Consider the following 19243-nt stretch of genomic DNA (forward strand, 5'->3'; position numbering starts at 1 on the left):
TCTGAGAAAAATGATATATAGCAAAACTAACATCAATTGAGAGTTAAGTGGAGCTAAATTAAACTTAGATATGAACGAACAATGAAAATATTTTGAGTTTCATGACATAAAACCCAGATTAGATGGTCTTTGTCATTGTTATTGCAAATTTTATCATAATAGTGAACATTTTGGGTGATTTTGTGACATATAGCCCAGGGGTATCCAATCATCTTCAGTTTGGCTCGCAAGACGACAAGTATAATACAGGAATTTGGCCTGCGCGGAGCCAACAGCTTGATTTCAAATAGCTGCCAGTCTAATTGCTGCAAATCTGTCACCACCCTGTGGACAATGTGAGAAAATCAGGTCTATGACCCAATCCAAGCAAACTTTCCCATTCATGGTGCAAACTATAACCACTAGAGATGCGCGGATAGGCAATTATTTCATCCGCAACCGCATCAGAAAGTCGTCAACCATCCGCAATCCACCCGATCTAACATTTGATCAGAACCGCATCCGCCCGCCACCCGCCCGCACCCGCCCGTTGTTATATATCTAATATAGACGATGCAAGGCATTAGTGAGGTTATAAAGCTTTTGCCTGTTAAAGAAAGGAGACTGATCCAATGCAGCACAGACATTCGCGTGCCACGCTGTCACGACCCAGACGCACACCAGTGCGCAATCATATGGGAGGCGCGCTGAGCGCACCTCCAAGCGCGTCTCGCTGCCGGCGACGGCCGGGTATATGGGCCCGACGCTCCAGCGCCATCCATTTTCAGGGCTAGTTGATTCGGCAGGTGGGTTGTTACACACTCCTTAGCGGGTTCCAACTTCCATTGCCACCGTCCTAGCTGCTGTCTATATCAACCAGGGTGAGCCCCACCCCTTTCGTGAGCGCACTGCGCGCGGAGTGACCCCTGTTACGCGCCCCCGGCAACAGGGGTGGCGGGCAGGTAAGCTGCGCGGGCGGAGCGCGCGGAGTGACCCCTGTTACGATCCCCCGGCCACGGGGGTGGCGGGCAGGTAAGCTGCTTACCTGCCGCGCGTGACGCCGGCCGCGGCGAAGGCGGACGAGGCGGGGTGTCGGTGCGGTGGGCGCGGTGGTGACCCTGGACGTGCGTCGGGCCCTTCTCGCGGATCGCCTCAGCTACGGCTCCCGGTGGGGCCCTCTCGGGGGAAGGGGCCTCGGTCCCGGACCCCGGCGAGGCGTCGGGGGCCTTCTCCGCTCCGTAAAAGTGTCCATCTCTTCTTTTTTTTTTTCTTCTGTTGTGGCATATGCAGCAGGTGCCTGCTCGTTTTTCGTATGTGGGTAACAACATTTAACTATGTATATATATTTCCGAATTGGTTTAACTGCCACCCGCCTGAATCTATTTAAAATCTAATTTTTTTTTATTTCAATCGCCCGACCCGACCCGACCCGCTGATAAAATCAAATTTTTTTAAATTTTATCCGCCCGATCCGCGGATAATCCGCGGACTCCGCGGTTGTGCCCGCAAACCGCGCATCTCTAATAACCACACTCAGAAAGTCAACACAAATGGTCACACAAAACACGACCTGCTCACTGACCTTTGTGGATATTATAAAAAAAATGTCCATGCACCATACATAATGCAAAATTACACCCATTTAAAGCCGCTACAATGCATGATGGGAAAAATGCAAAACACTCTCCACACTTATCCATGTTTGGCGCATATTGGCTGCTTGCTTTTTCTAATTGATTACAAAACTTCAAGGAAGACGTCACGCAAGTAAACAAGGTATATACAAAACCAGTGAAGTTGGCACGTTGTGTAATTTGTAAATAAAAACAGAATACAATGATTTGCAAATACTTTTCAACTTATATTCAATTGAAAGACTGCAAAGAGAAGATTTTCAATGCTCGAACTGAGAAACTGATTTTTTTTTTGCAAATAATCATTAACTTAGACTTTAATGGCAGCAACACATTGCAAAAAAGTTGGCACAGGGGCTTTTTTACCACTGTGTTTCGTGGCCTTTCCTTTTAACAACACTCAGTAAACGTTTGGGAACTGAGGAGACACATTTTTTAAGCTTTTCAGGTAGAATTCTTTCCCATTATTGCTTGATGTACAGCTTAACTTGTTCAACAGTCCGGGGTCTTCGTTGTGGTATTTTAGGCTTCATATTGCGCCACACATTTTCAATGGGAGACAGGTCTGGACTACAGGCAGGCCAGTCTAGTACCCGCACTCTTTTACTATGAAGCCACTGTTGTTACACGTGGCTTGGCATTGTCTTGCTGAAATAAGCAGGGGCATCCATGATAACGTTCCTTGGATGACAATATATTTTGCTCCAAAACCTGTATGCACCTTTCAGCATTAATGGTGCCTTCACAGATGTGTAAGTTACCCATACCTTGGGCACTAATACACCCCCATACCATCACAGATGCTGGCTTTTCAACTTTGCGCCGAGAACAACCCGGATGGTTCTCTTCCTCTTTGGTCGGGAGGACACGACGTCCACAGTTTCCAAAAACTCTTTGAAATGTGGACTCGTCAGCCCAAAGAAAACTTTTACACTTTGCATCAGTCTATCTTAGATGAGCTCGGGCCCAGCGAAGCCGGCAGCGTTTCTGGGTGTTGTTGATAAATGGCTTTCGCTTTGCATAGTAAGAGTTTTAACTTGCACTTACAGATGTAGCGACAAACTGTAGTTACTGATAGTGATTTTCTGAAGTGTTCCTGAGCATATGTGATATTCTTTACACACTGATGTCGGTTTTTGATGCAGTACCCCCTGAGGGATCCAAGGTCATGGACATTCAATGTTACGTGCAGTGATTTCTCCAGATTCTCTGAACCTTTTGATGACATTACGGACCATAGATGGTGAAGTCCCTAAATTCCTTGCAATAGCTCGTTGGACAATTTGCTCACGCATTTGTTCACAAAGTGGTGACCCTCGTCCCATCCTTGTTGGTGAATGACCCACCTGTTTCTAATTATCCTGTTCACCTGTGGGATTTTCCAAATAAGTGTTTGATGAGCATTCCTCAACGTTCTCAGTCTTTTTTGCCACTTGTGCCAGCTTTTTTTTAAACATGTTGCAGGCATCAAATTTCAAATTAGCTAATATTTGCAAAAAATAAAGTTTTGTAGTTCGAACGTTAAGTATCTTGTCTTTGCAGTCTATTCAATTGAATATAAGTTGAAAATAATTTGCAAATCATTGTATTCTATTTTATTTACGATTTACATAACGTGCCAACTTCACTGGTTTGGGGTTTTGTATATGTATATATTGGGGTTGTTCGGTATACCGGTACTAATAAAGTACCGCGATACTAATTGATTTAAATAGGTACTGAATCCCCACTGTGTGGCGGTGACTACAGAGCTGAGGCGCATGATGTTGAGTGTGTCAAAATGCACACACAAAGTGCATACAAGCAGTAACATCTTGGAGAAGAGGAATGGCAAAAAACGACGATTCTACTGGTTTTTAAAGAGTGTGCCTGAAACGCAATATGGAGGTATTTGGGCTTCAAAACTAACGGTAAAGGTCAGGCCCGGCCCTAATCAATCTGGCGCCCTAGGCAAGATTTTAGGTGGCACCCCCCCACATCGGCAGTGAAGTGTATATACTCACAAGAACCCGAATAGCTTTGTCTTTGACCTTTTTTTTTTTACTTACAACTATACCTAATATATAAAGGGGTGGAAAAGTGACTATTACCTGCAGGGCAAACATTAGCTAACCAGAAGGCAATAATGTAAACAAAAAACACCTGCTTAAAAGATCTAATACAAATGTCCCTGAGGAATGTAAGGTGGGAGTACTGTAATTACCTAACGTTACATTATTATTTTCCATAACAATTTAGCCCCCTCCACAATATTAACCCGACGTTAAAACAGAACTAGCTATTTATTGATTAGCAATTGCCGAATCATGTAACATTAGCTTAATGCTAAAAAGCCAGGTTACTATCACATTCTGTAACAGACAAATAATTTCATGTAGGCTAACGTTACCTACCTGCTAACTCTGTCTTTTCTCGTTTCTCCTCTTCTTTTCTCTTTTTTCTTCCCTGGGCACCTGACAGTTTTGGCCGTTTTGACATCTTGTGTTGATTTTTTGATGTGGTGACGTCCAAAAAGAGTCATGATACGGGAAGGGAGGGGGCGCACCGTGCGTGGGGAGGAGGGGGGGCGTAATGTTGTAACAAATAATATTTCTATTAAATAGGCTTTACTTTGCATTTTAATTAACGTGAGATTATTTTTTGTATTTAGAAATAATAGTAACAACTTTTTTTTTCTTTTTTTTTTTCTCCAACATTTGTGGCACTGGCATTGCGCCCCCTGATGGACGGCGCCCTTAGCATTTGCCTATACGGCCTATGCCACAGGCCGGCCCTGGTAAAGGTGACGCTTTAAACAAGGAAGCGCCGCGCTTCAAGTGTTGCTTTAAAGCACGCCTCGCCAAATGTGGCGATTAGTATTACCACCTTTGCTTCGAACTTAGGTAAAACATTTAAATAATAAGCATTCAGATCTGCACAAGGAGTTCAAAGAGTGACAGGTAATAATGTTGTTACACCTGTTCTGCTGTTCGGCTCCGATGCAGACCGAAGGAGAGGAACACAGGGCAGACGTTCCCTTCAGGGTTCATGTTTTCGTCGGGTTAACACACTTCAATTTACTTGTCAACGGGTCTGCTAAGCTCCACTTTCACGTCAGAATGACGAGACCGCCGATTTGTGACAATATTGTTGCTTTATTATTAGTTTTGCAGGATACAACCGGAACTATTCATCCTTCTACTGCGCAGTGCAAGCGCTACCGCTCTCGCTTTGCTCGCCCACTCACTCACTGACGTCACTCAGCCAACACGTTGCCTTTCTCTTAAAAAGGCGCCGATCCCGTGGGTGCTTCTGGGCCCGAGCACCCACGTGGGATTGATGGCAATTTACAATCTTTAAAATAATTTTTGAAAAATCAATCTTGTTGTTGTTACAGTGAGGTCCACAAGTATTTGCACACCCTGCAATTTTGCAAGTTCTCCCACTTAGAAATTAGGGAGAGGTCCGAAATGTTCATCATAAATGTACAAACCCCGTTTCCATATGAGTTGGGAAATTGTGTTAGATGTAAATATAAACAGAATACAATGATTTGCAAATCATTTTCAACCCATATTCAATTGAATATGCTACAAAGACAACATATTTGATGTTCAAACTGATAAACTTTTTTTTTTTTGCAAATAATCATTAACTTTAGAATTTGATGCCAGCAACACGTGACAAAGAAGTTGGGGAAAGGTGGCAATAAATACTGATAAAGTTGAGGAATGCTCATCAAACACTTATTTGGAACATCCCACAGGTGAACAATCAAATTGGGAACAGGTGGGTGCCATGATTGGGTATAAAAGTAGATTCCATGAAATGCTCAGTCATTCACAATCAAGGATGGGGCGAGGGTCACCACTTTGTCAACAAATGCATGAGCAAATTGTTGAACAGTTTAAGAAAAACCTTTCTCAACCAGCTATTGCAAGGAATTTAGGGATTTCACCTTCTACGGTCCGTAATATCATCAAAGGGTTCAGAGAATCTTGAAAAATCACTGCACGTAAGCAGCTAAGCCCGTGACCTTCGATCCCTCAGGCTGTACTGCATCAATAAGCGACATCAGTGTGTAAAGGATGTCACCACATGGGCTCAGGAACACTTCAGAAACCCACTGTCAGTAACTACAGTTGGTCGCTACATCTGTAAGTGCAAGTTAAAACTCTCCTATGCAAGGCGAAAACCGTTTATCAACAACACCCAGAAACGCCGTCAGCTTCGCTGGGCCTGAGCTCATCTAAGATGGACTGATACAAAGTGGGAAAGTGTTTTGTGGTCTGACGAGTCCACATTTCAAATTGTTTTTGGAAACTGTGGACGTCGTGTCTTCCGGACCAAAGAGGAAAAGAACCATCTGGATTGTTATAGGCGCAAAGTTCAAAAGCCAGCATCTGTGATTGTATGGGGGTGTATTAGTGCCCAAGACATGGGTAACTTACACATCTGTGAAGGCGCCATTAATGCTGAAAGGTACATACAGGTTTTGGAGCAACATATGTTGCCATCCAAGCAACGTTACCATGGACGCCCCTGCTTATTTCAGCAAGACAATGCCAAGCCACGTGTTACATCAACGTGGCTTCATAGTAAAAGTGTGCGGGTACTAGACTGGCCTGCCTGTAGTCCAGACCTGTCTCCCATTGAAAATGTGTGGCGCATTATGAAGCCTAAAATAGCACAACGGAGACTGTTGAACAACTTAAGCTGTACATCAAGCAAGAATGGGAAATAATTCCAACTGAGAAGCTTAAAAAATGTGTGTCCTCAGTTCCCAAATGTTTACTGAGTGTTGTTAAAAGGAAAGGCCATGTAACACAGGGGTGAACATGCCCTTTCTTAACTACTTTGGTACGTGTTGCAGCCATGAAATTCTAAGTTAATTATTATTTGCAAAAAAAAAATAAAGTTTATGAGTTTGAACATCAAATATGTTGTCTTTGTAGCATATTCAACTGAATATGGGTTGGAAAGGATTTGCAAATAATTGTATTCCGTTTATATTTACATCTAACACAATTTCCCAACTCATATGGAAACGGGTTTTTTATTTCCACTGTTAGAGACATCATCTAAAAAGAAAAATCCGGAAATCACATTGTATGATTTTTAATTATTTATTTGTAAATTACTGGGGTTCATAAGTATTTGCACACATGAGAACAACAGTGTTAATATTTAGTGCAGAATGCAATTACAGAGGTCAAAGGTTTCCTAGAGTTCTTCACCAGGTTTGCACACACGGCAACAGGGATTTTGGCCCACTCTTCCACACAAATCTTTTCTAGATCTGTCTGGTTTCGGGGCAGTCGCCGAGCAACACCAAAATTCAGCTCCCTCCAAAGATTTTCTATTGGATTTAGATCTGGAGACTGGCTAGGCCACTCCAGAACCTTGATATGCTTGGTATGGAGCCACTCCTTGGTTATCCTGGCTGTCATTGTCATGTTGGAAGACCCAGCCACCACCCATCTTCAATGCTCTGACTGAGGGAAGGAGGTTTTTGGCCAAAATCTCTCAATACATGGCCCCGTTCATACTCTCCTTAATACAGTGCAGTCGTCCTGTCCTTTTTGCTGAAAAGCACCCCCAAAGCATGTTTCCACCTCCATGCTTCACTGCAGGGATGGTGATACTCATCCTTCTTTTTCCTCTAAACCCGACGAGTGGAGTTTATACCAAAAAGTTATATTTTGCTCTCATCTGACCACATGACTTTCTCCCATGACTCCTCTGGATCATCCAGATGGCCATTGGCAAACTTCAGACGGGCCAGGACAGGGGAATTTACCGTGCAATGCATGATTTTAAACCACTACGCCGTAGTGTTCTACTGATAGTAGCCTTGGAAACAGTGGTCCAAGCTCATTCCCCAGCTCCTGCCGGGTAGTTCTGGGCTGATTCCTCACTTTTCTTATCATGAGTGATGCCCGGCTAGGAGAGATCTTACATGGAGCCCCAGTCCGAGGAAGTTAGCAGTCATGTTTAGCCTCTTCCATTTTCTAACAATTGCTGCAACAGTTGTTCTATTCTCACCAAGCTGCTTCCCGAATGTTCCCATAGCCTTTTCCAGCTTCGTGGAGCTCTACAATTTTGTCTCTGGCCTCTTTTGACAGCTCTTTGGTCTTGCCCATGGTAGCAGTTGGACCTTGACTGACTCGGCTGCACAGGTGACTTTAATGAGCTCTAAGGGGTGGTGGGTGGGTGATTAGTTGTGGGGTCAAGGTGGACTTTCTTTAAGGTAAACTGACAGCTCTTTGAGAGTCATAATTCTTGCTGATTCGCATGTGTGCAAATACTTACGAACCCCAGTAACATACAAATAAATCATAAAAAAATCATACAATGTGATTTTCGGATTTTTCTTTTTAAAATGATGTCTCTAACAGTGGAAATACATCTATGATGAACATTTCAGACCTCTCCCTAATTTCTAAGTGGGAGAACTTGCAAAATTGCAGGGTGTGCAAATACTTGTGGACCTCACTGTAATTGTGTCACAAGTTTGGTCCATTTAACAGAACAAAAAAGTCACAAATCATATAGTGTATAATTGACAAAGCCTAACCAGGGTTTATTTGCACCCGTTAATTAACTGACACAATCATCTGGACTTTAAACAAACTGCACAAGAGTGAATGAAGTCATACTTAGTCAACAGCCATACATTTCACACTAAGGGTGGCAGTATGAACAATGCCAACACTGTCATAAATATGTACCATATAGTGAAACCACACTAAACAACAACGACAAGAATATTTGCACGGCAACACAACATAAACACTACAGAATAAATTCCCAGAATTCCCTGCAGCACCAACTCTTCCGGGGACCTACAATATAAACAAACGTCATTGGTGGATCTACACCTAACATCCACTGTAATGATACCACGTACAATAGCGTATCTAGTCGATACCTCTATGACTACATCGATATTTTTTAACATCACAAAGTCTTCTTTCGGTTTTTTTTAAATTTATATTATGTTTATAAACTCAGGAAATACATCCCTGGACACATGACGACTTTGAATATGACCAATGTATGATCCTGTAACTACTTGGTATCAGATCGATACCTAAATGTGTGGTATCATCCGAAACTAATGTAAAGTATCAAACAAGAGAAGAATACGTGATTATTACATTTTAACAGAAGTGTAGATAGAACATGTTGAAACAGAAAGTAAGCAGATATTAACAGTAAATGAACAAGGAGATTAATAATTAATGTTCTACCCCTTGTCCTTAATAATGTAGACAAAATAATAGAATGATAAATGACACAATATGTTACTGCATACGTCAGCAGACTAATTAGGGGCCTTTGTTTGTTTACTTACTAATAAAAGACAAGTTGTCTAGTATGTTCACTATTTTATTTAAGGACTAAATTGCAGTAAGAAACACATGTTTAATGCACCCTAAGATTGTTTGTTAAAATAAAGCCAAGAATAAAACATTTTTGGTCCCCTTTATTTAGAAAAGTACCGAAAAGTACCGAAATACTTTTGGTACCGGTACCAAAATATTGGTATCGGGACAACACTAGTATATACAGTATACACATGTATATTTCAGCCCCCAGTCAAATGTTTTTAGCCCATTGTGGTCCCTAAGTCAAAAAGTTTGGACATCCCGGATGTAGCCCGTTACCAGAGGTGGGTAGTAACGCGCTACATTTACTCCGTTACATCTACTTGAGTAACTTTTGGGATAAATTGTACTTCTAAGAGTAGTTTTAATGCAACATACTTTTACTTTTACTTGAGTATATTTACAGAGAAGAAACGCTACTTTTACTCCGCTACTTTTATCTACATTCAGCTCGCTACTCGCTACTAATTTTTATCGATCTGTTAATGCACGCTTTGTTTGTTTTGGTCTGTCAGACAGACCTTCAAAGTGCCTGCGTTTCAACAAATACAGTCACTGGTGACGTTTGTCTCCGTTCCACCAATCAAATGCAGTCACTGGTGACGTTTGTCTCCGTTCCACCAATCAAATGCAGTCACTGGTGACGTTTGTCTCCGTTCCACCAATCAAATGCAGTCATTGGTGACGTTGGACCAATCAAACAGAGCCAGGCGGTCACATGACCTGACTTAAACAAGTTGAAAAACTTACCATTTAGTGGTCAATTGTACGGAATATATACTGTACTGTGCAATCTACTAATAAAAGTTTCAATCAATCAATCAAAAGTGTGAAGGAAAAAAGACACTTTTTTATTTCAACCGTACTTCCGGTCAAAAGCCTAAAGACCCACCGCACAGTTCCTGTCTTCACAATAAAAGTGCCGTTTCCGTCTCGCCTGCGCTTACTAAATAAGAGTCTCCAAAAGCCAGTGCACACAAGCTAGCAAGCTACGGAGTTTGCCGCCAATGTATTTCTCTTAAAGTGTATAAAAACGAATATGGAAGCTGGACAAATAAGATACCAATAACCAACCACTTTCATGTGGTATTAGACAGAAAGGAGGAACTTTTTTTCTCCTCCATTTGAAATTGTGGACCTTATCAGCACTACTGTCTTGATTCCAATCAATCCAAATCATCAGAATCAGGTAATACACCAACTTATATTCTTGTCTTCATGAAAGAAAGGAATCTTTATGTTAAACATGCATGTATATTCATTAAAACACCTTTAACATGTAAACAAAAACGGCAAAATAAATAAATATAAATTATATACTGTATATATCAATGCATGTATATATATATATATGTGTGTGTGTGTGTGTGTGTGTGTATGTTACTCATCAGTTACTCAGTACTTGAGTAGTTTTTTCACAACATACTTTTTACTTTTACTCAAGTAATTATTTGGGTGACTACTCCTTACTTTTACTTGAGTAATAAATCTCTAAAGTAACAGTACTCTTACTTGAGTACAATTTCTGGCTACTCTACCCACCTCTGCCCGTTACAGACTTGTATTTGCTTTCAAGGCTCAAATAATTTCCAAATGTATTGCAATTTACTATCATATATATGAACATGACACTGTAAAATGGGGGCAGCCTGGTTGTTTTTTGCACTTACTCTTCAACTCAAGCTGTCCCAGCATTGAGGCCTGTTGTAGCAGGTTGAGAAAGCGAGGCAAGCTCGTGGTTAAGACGTGTCGGAAAGAGCTGCTGTGCCACACAGGCAGCACACTCCAGCCTTGGTGTCCCATCAGGAACTCTCCTTGCTGGGTAACACGCAGAGAAGTCGCACTCAGATCCTGGAGAAACTTGCTGCCTCTGGACTGCAGAGAATACAAAAAACATGCCCTGAAACATTATCTGTTTGTCACACAACACCCTTCCAACATTATTATCTGTGGGGTTACCTGCTGTCGGAAATCAGTAAGAATATACTTGATGGTTTTGATTCTTTCCAAGAGCTTGTTTCTGATCTGAGAGCTGAAAGCTTGAATCTGTGCCTTCAAACAAACAAAATATTTCAATGAATAAAAACAAATAGTGGCTCTACATGTGTAATCTGTCTGTAGTATTAAGACCTCCACGGCAGTAAGGTCCTGCAGACAGCCACTTGCTCTCAGTGTCAGCTTCTGATTGGCTGCTCCTGCATACAGACTTCCTAAAGATTCAGGATGGCTGCCGCCTTCTCTTTTGTGCACATCCACCATTAAACTGTCACGTGTCCCCAAACAAGCCGCCAGAGAGACATCTTCGCTCAGGCCAGAACCTGCACATTGACACATATGAAATCTATTTACCATGGACCTGTAAGCTACAACCACAACAGTACGACGTTGACACAGCAGACCAAAGTGTCCCAAATCAGATTTTTTTCGAAATCAGCAGACTGTTTACACTGCAAGTTAAATGTGATCTTTATCAGACTCCAATATAAATGCGCACAGGCCCCAATGTGGCCTCAAAGTCACTTGCATGCACAGTTCGATAAAGTAAAATCAAAAGGAAGTTGCCCAGATTCTGTAAATGAACTAGGAAATCGCTGCTACTACTACTACTACAAAACAAAATAAAAGTCGCCACAATTTAAAAAAATAATCTTTTTTTTACGTAGTAAGTAATGTAATGTATGAATGGATATGTATTGTGTAATATATTTGGGAAGTTTCTAATATTTTTATGGCTGTTATCAGCGTGGAGCTAAGTTAGCTTTATTTTTCAAATCACTTACGTAAACAACTTGCGCAAAGTACCTAACATGTAAGCAAAGACGCCACAGTGTCAAATCTGGTCCTTCAACAATCGCTTTTTCTTGGGAATCAAAATATATATTTATATATTACACATACTGTATTGTTCAGAGTATAAGGCGCACTTAAAATCCTTTTTTTCTCTCTCAAAACTCGACAGTGCGCCTTATAACTCGGTGCGCCGAATGTAAGGAAAATTCTGGTTTCGCTTACTGACCTCAAAGCCATTTTATTTGATACATGGTGTAATGATAAGTGTGACCAGTAGATGGCAGTCAAACATAAGAGTTACGTGTAGACTGCAATATAATGGCAGTCACACATAAGAGATACGCGTAGACTGCGATATGACTCAAGTAATTGTTACAGGCCTCGCACTGAGTAGCCTGGTCCCAGTGTTCGAAATGGTGTGTCCTGTTTTATAGGAATAAAAAGAAGACACAAAGTGCTTGGTTGCGTTCTCATCACAGGCTGTGACCTGACTGAGATGGAAGCACTAATAAGCACCTCCCATTTCCCTCCTTTTCTATATGAGTGCTCCCTCTGCTGGCGTGGCAGAATAACATGTCTTGTGGCATTCAGCTTGGAACCAAACAGTTTAACTGTGACTTTAGATATGAAAATACCTTGAACTAAATTAGGATACTCTATTTACACATTAATTTTACAAAACAATTGTGACTACTAATTGTAGGTGTCACATAACCAACACCAACATTTTATATGTTCCATTGAAAATATAGAACATTACACACGGCACTCAAAAATCTATTAAAATGTTTTAGTACGACTTTGGTAAGCTATGAAGCCGCACCGCTTGATGAATTGTACTGTGCTTCAACATACGAGCATTATTATGGTGTGTGTATAAGGTAAGATACATTATCTGCCGTTTTGTTTTGCAATAGTATGCAAAACAAACTTTTCTTACCTTCTGGTACCTGCTGATCTGTATTTGGGATCTGCATAAGTCTTGAAAATTTGCGCGTCGGCCTTTGTAGTCCGTGTCTATCCTCCGCTGTTGCCATTTCTAATATAAAGTAGTGTAACGTTCTTACTTATGTCTGTCAATAAACTCGCCATGAAAGCGCTGAAACATACCGGTATGGTGAGTTACATTATTCACCCAAGGAACTTTAGATATTAGACAGTTCCGGTCGGACGCTTTTTCACGGACACATTTCCGGCGTTGTTGTTGCACTAGTGAGCCACGGACGAGAAGATGCTCCGTTATTATTCCATCCATCCATCCATCTTCTTCCGCTTATCCGAGGTCGGGTCGCGGGGGCAGCAGCTTAAGCAGGGAAGCCCAGACTTCCCTCTCCCCAGCCACTTCGTCCAGCTCTTCCTGTGGGACCCCGAGGCGTTCCCAGGCCAGCCGGGAGACATAGTCTTCCCAACGTGTCCTGGGTCTTCCCCGCGGCCTCCTACCGGTGGGACGTGCCCTAAACACCTCCCTAGGGAGGCGTTCGGGTGGCATCCTGACCAGATGCCCGAACCACCTCATCTGGCTCCTCTCGATGTGGAGGAGCAGCGGCTTTACTTTGAGCTCCTCCCGGATGGCAGAGCTTCTCACCCTATCTCTAAGGGAGAGCCCCGCCACCCGGCGGAGGAAACTCATTTCGGCCGCTTGTACCCGTGATCTTGTCCTTTCGGTCATAACCCAAAGCTCATGACCATAGGTGAGGATGGGAACGTAGATCGACCGGTAAATTGAGAGCTTTGCCTTCCGGCTCAGCTCCTTCTTCACCACAACGGATCGATACAGCGTCCGCATTACTGAAGACGCCGCACCGATCCGCCTGTCGATCTCACGATCCACTCTTCCCCCACTCGTGAACAAGACTCCGAGGTACTTGAACTCCTCCACTCTGCAGCATCGCGTGGACATCGGGGGCGGTACCTCTGGATTGGCAGACCGGGGTGGTGGTTCCTCTCTTTAAGAAGGGGAACCGGAGGGTGTGTTCTAACTATCGTGGGATCACACTCCTCAGCCTTCCCGGTAAGGTCTATTCAGGTGTACTGGAGAGGAGGCTACGCCGGATAGTCGAACCTCGGATTCAGGAGGAACAGTGTGGTTTTCGTCCTGGTCGTGGAACTGTGGACCAGCTCTATACTCTCGGCAGGGTCCTTGAGGGTGCATGGGAGTTTGCCCAACCAGTCTACATGTGTTTTGTGGACTTGGAGAAGGCATTCGACCGTGTCCCTCGGGAAGTCCTGTGGGGAGTGCTCAGAGAGTAACGGACTGTCTGATTGTGGCAGTCCGCTCCCTGTATGATCAGTGCCAGAGCTTGGTCCGCATTGCCGGTAGTAAGTCGGACACGTTTCCAGTGAGGGTTGGACTCCGCCAAGGCTGCCCTTTGTCACCGATTCTGTTCATAACTTTTATGGACAGAATTTCTAGGCGCAGTCAAGGCGTTGAGGGGATCTGGTTTGGTGGCTGCAGGATTAGGTCTCTGCTTTTTGCAGATGATGTGGTCCTGATGGCTTCATCTGGCCAGGATCTTCAGCTCTCACTGGATCGGTTCGCAGCTGAGTGTGAAGCGACTGGGATGAGAATCAGCACCTCCAAGTCCGAGTCCATGGTTCTCGCCCGGAAAAGGGTGGAGTGCCATCTCCGGGTTGGGGAGGAGATCTTGCCCCAAGTGGAGGAGTTCAAGTACCTCGGCTCCGTTATTAATTTAAGTAAAGTCTGAATGTCATTAAAACAGTTAGCTCAATCTTTTGACACTTCTTCTACTCCTGTCCTTGCACGCTGCACCGCTACAACAAAGATGACGGAGAAAAGACACTGCCGAAGGTGAGTCACGTAAATAAGACCGCCCACAAAACGGCGCATCCTGAAGCGACTGTCAGAAAGCGGCTTGAAGATAATCCGTAAAACATAATCTATGCAACATTTTGACCAAAGAACCAACATTACATGTTATGTAGACCACAAGGAAGTGCTTTACATTTAGAAAAAAATTATAATAATATGACTCCTTTAATGCACTTTATAATCCGGTGCGCCTTTTGTATGAAAATAGACCTGACTAGACCTGCTAATCGGCAGTGCCCCTTATAATGCGGTGCGCCCTATGGTCCGGAAAATACAGTTATTATTTGCGCACTTTTGACTAGTAATGCACCAAAAGTTTGGCTGCCGAAAAAATACTTTGCTCACCGAAACCGGCTTCTTGTGCGGACGTATCCACTTCCACTGACAGGCCGCGTCTTTCCCCGCGCACACAAATGACGCAGCTCGCCCATAGACGACGAAAAAGTCACATGAGGATCGCATTTACATTTCAACGAAAGTCACATTTGAAAAGTCCAGATTTCAATCAGATTCCGATCACATTTGGATTACCTCCTGATGTGGCCAGAATCTGATGCGAAAATATCAGATTGGAAGCACTTTGGAGCATTTAAAATGGCAAAAAAAAATCAGATCCGTGTCACGTGAGGGCAAAAAAAAAAAAATCAAAATCTGATGTTTTTGTTTGTGTCATATATTTACCGTATTTATAACCTGTTGTTGTCTGGAGACATCTTCCCTCTATTGTGTTATTCAGCCACATCTCCTCTCTGTGGTCGAGTCGGGCTTGCACAAGAAGACCAAAGCCCTGAGGCCATGATAAAGCACTGCCTCCCATCTCCATGCTCCAGTTCCCCATCCTAGACTGACATAGCATACCATGCATTTATGATACCCTCACATTCTCCCCCAAAGCATTTGGTTTGATCTTCGAAAGTACTCACACATTATTGTAAAGTACCATGCTCATTACCATTAGGAATGGGTACCTTTCACATTTGAATTGACAAAATACCTGGTACCTTGGAATCGATACCGATACTCAACAGTACTCCTGTGCATGTTCATGAGGTAATAAATATTAATTTTGTTAGTAACAATCTCTAATTTTTTCTATTTAACATTTAACAGTGAGCTGATAAAAATAAATGCGCTGTCCAGTTGTTGTATCTTGTTTTCTTACACTTCTGAGTCATTTGCAAGTATTACATAGTAGACTTTGCATGCAGCTGCAACATACTGTCTGTTGCCTGGTCAGGAAGTTTTTGCGATTAAGTTAATTCCAGTTTTTTGTTCCGCCCTAAAACGTGTTTAAACTGTAAGTACTTTATTTATTACAAACCATATATATATATATATATATATATATATATACATACATACATACATACATATATATATATATATATATATATACACATATATATACACACACACACACACACATAATAAATAAATAATGATAAATGGGTTATACTTGTATAGCGCTTTTCTACCTTCAAGGTACTCAAAGCGCTTTGATAGTATTACCACATTCACCCATTCACACACACATTCACACACTGATGGTGGGAGCTGCCATGCAAGGCGCTAACCAGCAGCCATCAGGAGCAAGGGTGAAGTGTCTTGCCCAAGGACACAACGGACGTGACTAGGATGGTAGAAGGTGGGGATTGAACCCCAGTAACCAGCAACACTCCGATTGCTGGCACGGCGACTCTACCAACTTCGCCACACCGTCCCATATATATATACACACACTCACACACACACACACACGTAGATACGCACATATATACACACATACACACACATAGGCACTTTTGGTAGCCATCCACAAGCTTCTGGCAGGCTTCTAGTTGAATTTTTGACCACTCCTCTTGATAAAATTGGTGCAGTTCAGCTAAATGTGTTGGTTTTATGACATGGACTTGTTTCTTCAGCATTATCCACACATTTAAGTCAGGACTTTGGGAAGGCCATTCTAAAACCTTAATTCTAGCCTGATTTAGCCATTCTTTTACCACTTTTGACGTGTGTTTGGGATCACTGTCCTGTTGGAACACCCAACTGCGCCCAAGACCCAACCTCCGGGCTGATATTTTAGGTTGTCCTGAAGAATTTGGAGGTAATTCTCCTTTTTCATTGTCCCATTTAAAGCACCAGTTCCATTGGCAGCAAAACAGGCCCAGAGCATAATACTACCACTACCATGCTTGACGGTAAATATGGTGTTCCTGGGATTAAAGGCCTCACTTTTTCTCCTCCAAACATATTGCTGGGTATTGTGGTCAAACAGCTCAATTTTTGTTACGTCTGACATCACATGGACAAAGATAAGACCTTCTGGAGGAAAGTTTTATGGTCAGATGAAACAAAAATGGAGCTCTTTGACCACAATACCCAGCAATGTGTTTGGAGGAGAAAAAGTGAGGCCTGAGGCCCAAACACACATCAAAAGTGGTAAAGGAATGGCTAAAACAGGCTAGAATTAAGGTTTTAGAATGCCCTTCCCAAAGTCCTGACTTAAACGTGTGGACAATGCTGAAGAAACAAGTCCATGTCAGAAAACTAACAAATTTAGCTGAACTGCACCAGTTTTGTCAAGAGGAGCGGTCAAAAATTCAACCAGAAGCTTGTGGATGGCTACCAAAAGTGCCTTATTGCAGTGAAACTTGCCAAGGGACATGTAACCAAATATTAACATTGCTGTATGTACACTTTTGACCCAGCAGATTTGGTCACATTTTCAGTACACCTATAATAAATTGATAAAAGAACCAAACTTCATGAATGTTTTTTGTGACCAAGTATGTGCTCCAATCTCTCGATCACAAAAAAATAAGAGTTGTAGAAACTATTGGAAACTCAAGACAGCTATGACATTATGTTCTTTACAAGTGTATGTAAACTTTTGATCGCGAATGTGTGTGTGTGTATATATATATATATATATATATATATATATATATATATATATATATATATATACACACACATATCAAGGGTGTCAAAAATAATTGGTACAAATCGATAACCGATTTTAACTTTAAAGTTATGAATACATCATTTGGCGAGTCCCTGGATCATTCTATGTCTGGGTGAAGAGGAATGACCCCAATTGGGCCCCCAACTAGTGCATCAGGAGGTATGGGGTCGGGCAAAGCTGACTCAGGGAACCGGACGCCCCTGCCATGCATAGTGCCCTGATAGGTCTGCCAACAAGGTGACTTTTATGGCTAATTGGGCTTGGGTCGCAAGCTCAGGTCTGATCATCCTGTAGCTGGCCGCCTCTGGAGAGGGTGTATAGTGTTAAAGGCCGAAACACCCAATGACCCAGAGGAACACTACTGATGATGCGCACCCGTAAATTTTATCAGTCAGGTCTTCCATTAAAGTTAAAGTTAAAGTACCAATGATTGTCACACACACACTAGGTGTGGCGAGATTATTCTCTGCATTTGACCCATCACCCTTGATCACCCCCTGGGAGGTGAGGGGAGCAGTGGGCAGCAGCGGTGGCCGCGCCCGGGAATCATTTTGGTGATTTAACCCCCAATTCCAACCCTTGATGCTGAGTGCCAAGCAGGGAGGTAATGGGTCCCATTTTTATAGTCTTTGGTATGACTCGGCCGGGATTTGAACTCACAACCTACCGATCTCAGGGCGGACACTCTAACCACTAGGCCACTGAGTAGGTTCACGTTCACTGTTCTAGTCATTTTAATGTGTTAAGTCATTTTGTGTTTCGCACAAGAGGTAGAACATCTCACTCTGTGTTTTACTGGAATCTAGTATGGCTCTGTCGATGTCTGGTTGGAAAGAGTCATGAATTGGTTGACTGGAGATCTGTTATAAATATGGTCGATCTAATCTTGCAAGACTGCTGTGATGACGTATAATGAGATTAACATTCTTCTTTGCAACTGTCGACATCAAGAGAGCAACAAGGCACCGAAAGAGTTAAACAACTCTACCCCGAGTAGGGATGTATCCCGAGTACCAGTTCCTAATTAGGTCGGTCCAAGCGGACTGTTAAAATTCTGGACTAGTGATACTGGTATCATACTTTTTTATCCATCTGACAGTCGTAATTATGACACAGCGCACTGAAACATTAATTCAGGTGCCGCTGCAAAGCATAAAAAAGATACAGCGGAATAACCAATCTGAGTCAAACCTTTACCACCCCACTTGCATAGGCGGAAGTAAACAGAATCATAGATTTGCGCGAAAAACAGACTCTAAATGCAGAAATTCGCGGAAAATGCCGTAATGTGACTGAGATGCTGTCATTGAAAAGAAAAGGGGAAATCATTTTTACCATGCACTGGACAAACACTCACCTCCATGGAGCCCGTGCCTGCCAGGGGCCAGCATTCTATACACAGCCCTACACGGTGCACCCTTCTGGGGCCATTTCACAGCCACCTCAAACTACCAAATTAACACCAAAATACATAGCCCAACATTTCCCAAATGACTTCTACGTGCTAGGTGATATGTTTTTTTGCAAATATGATGAGTACTGCAGCCAGTTGTGGACGGGACCAGCAATTAACCATCTTCATTGGTAAGTTCATGATAACTTGACAACTTCTAATACTATAGTTGGACTACACCTCTCTACTTGATGCCCAGCTTGCTTTTCTCTGTATTTA

The 19243-nt window shown here is 42.6% G+C and overlaps 1 protein-coding gene across 1 annotated transcript in view; it reads right to left on the reverse strand.

The window, feature by feature from the left end:
• The window catches only part of LOC133579338 (uncharacterized), a 204885-nt gene that overhangs the window by 32519 nt on the left and 153123 nt on the right, over nt 1-19243 (reverse strand). Inside the window, exons 55-58 of the mRNA XM_072912283.1 lie at nt 15285-15447; nt 11114-11301; nt 10943-11035; nt 10654-10858 (exon numbers count right to left, since the gene is read on the reverse strand). Of these exons, the coding sequence (XP_072768384.1) occupies nt 10654-10858; nt 10943-11035; nt 11114-11301; nt 15285-15447 (649 nt within the window). The remainder of the gene's footprint in view (nt 1-10653; nt 10859-10942; nt 11036-11113; nt 11302-15284; nt 15448-19243) is intronic.

Source organism: Nerophis lumbriciformis, linkage group LG03 (genome assembly GCF_033978685.3).
Source record: "Nerophis lumbriciformis linkage group LG03, RoL_Nlum_v2.1, whole genome shotgun sequence".
Taxonomy (NCBI): Eukaryota; Metazoa; Chordata; class Actinopteri; order Syngnathiformes; family Syngnathidae; genus Nerophis; species Nerophis lumbriciformis.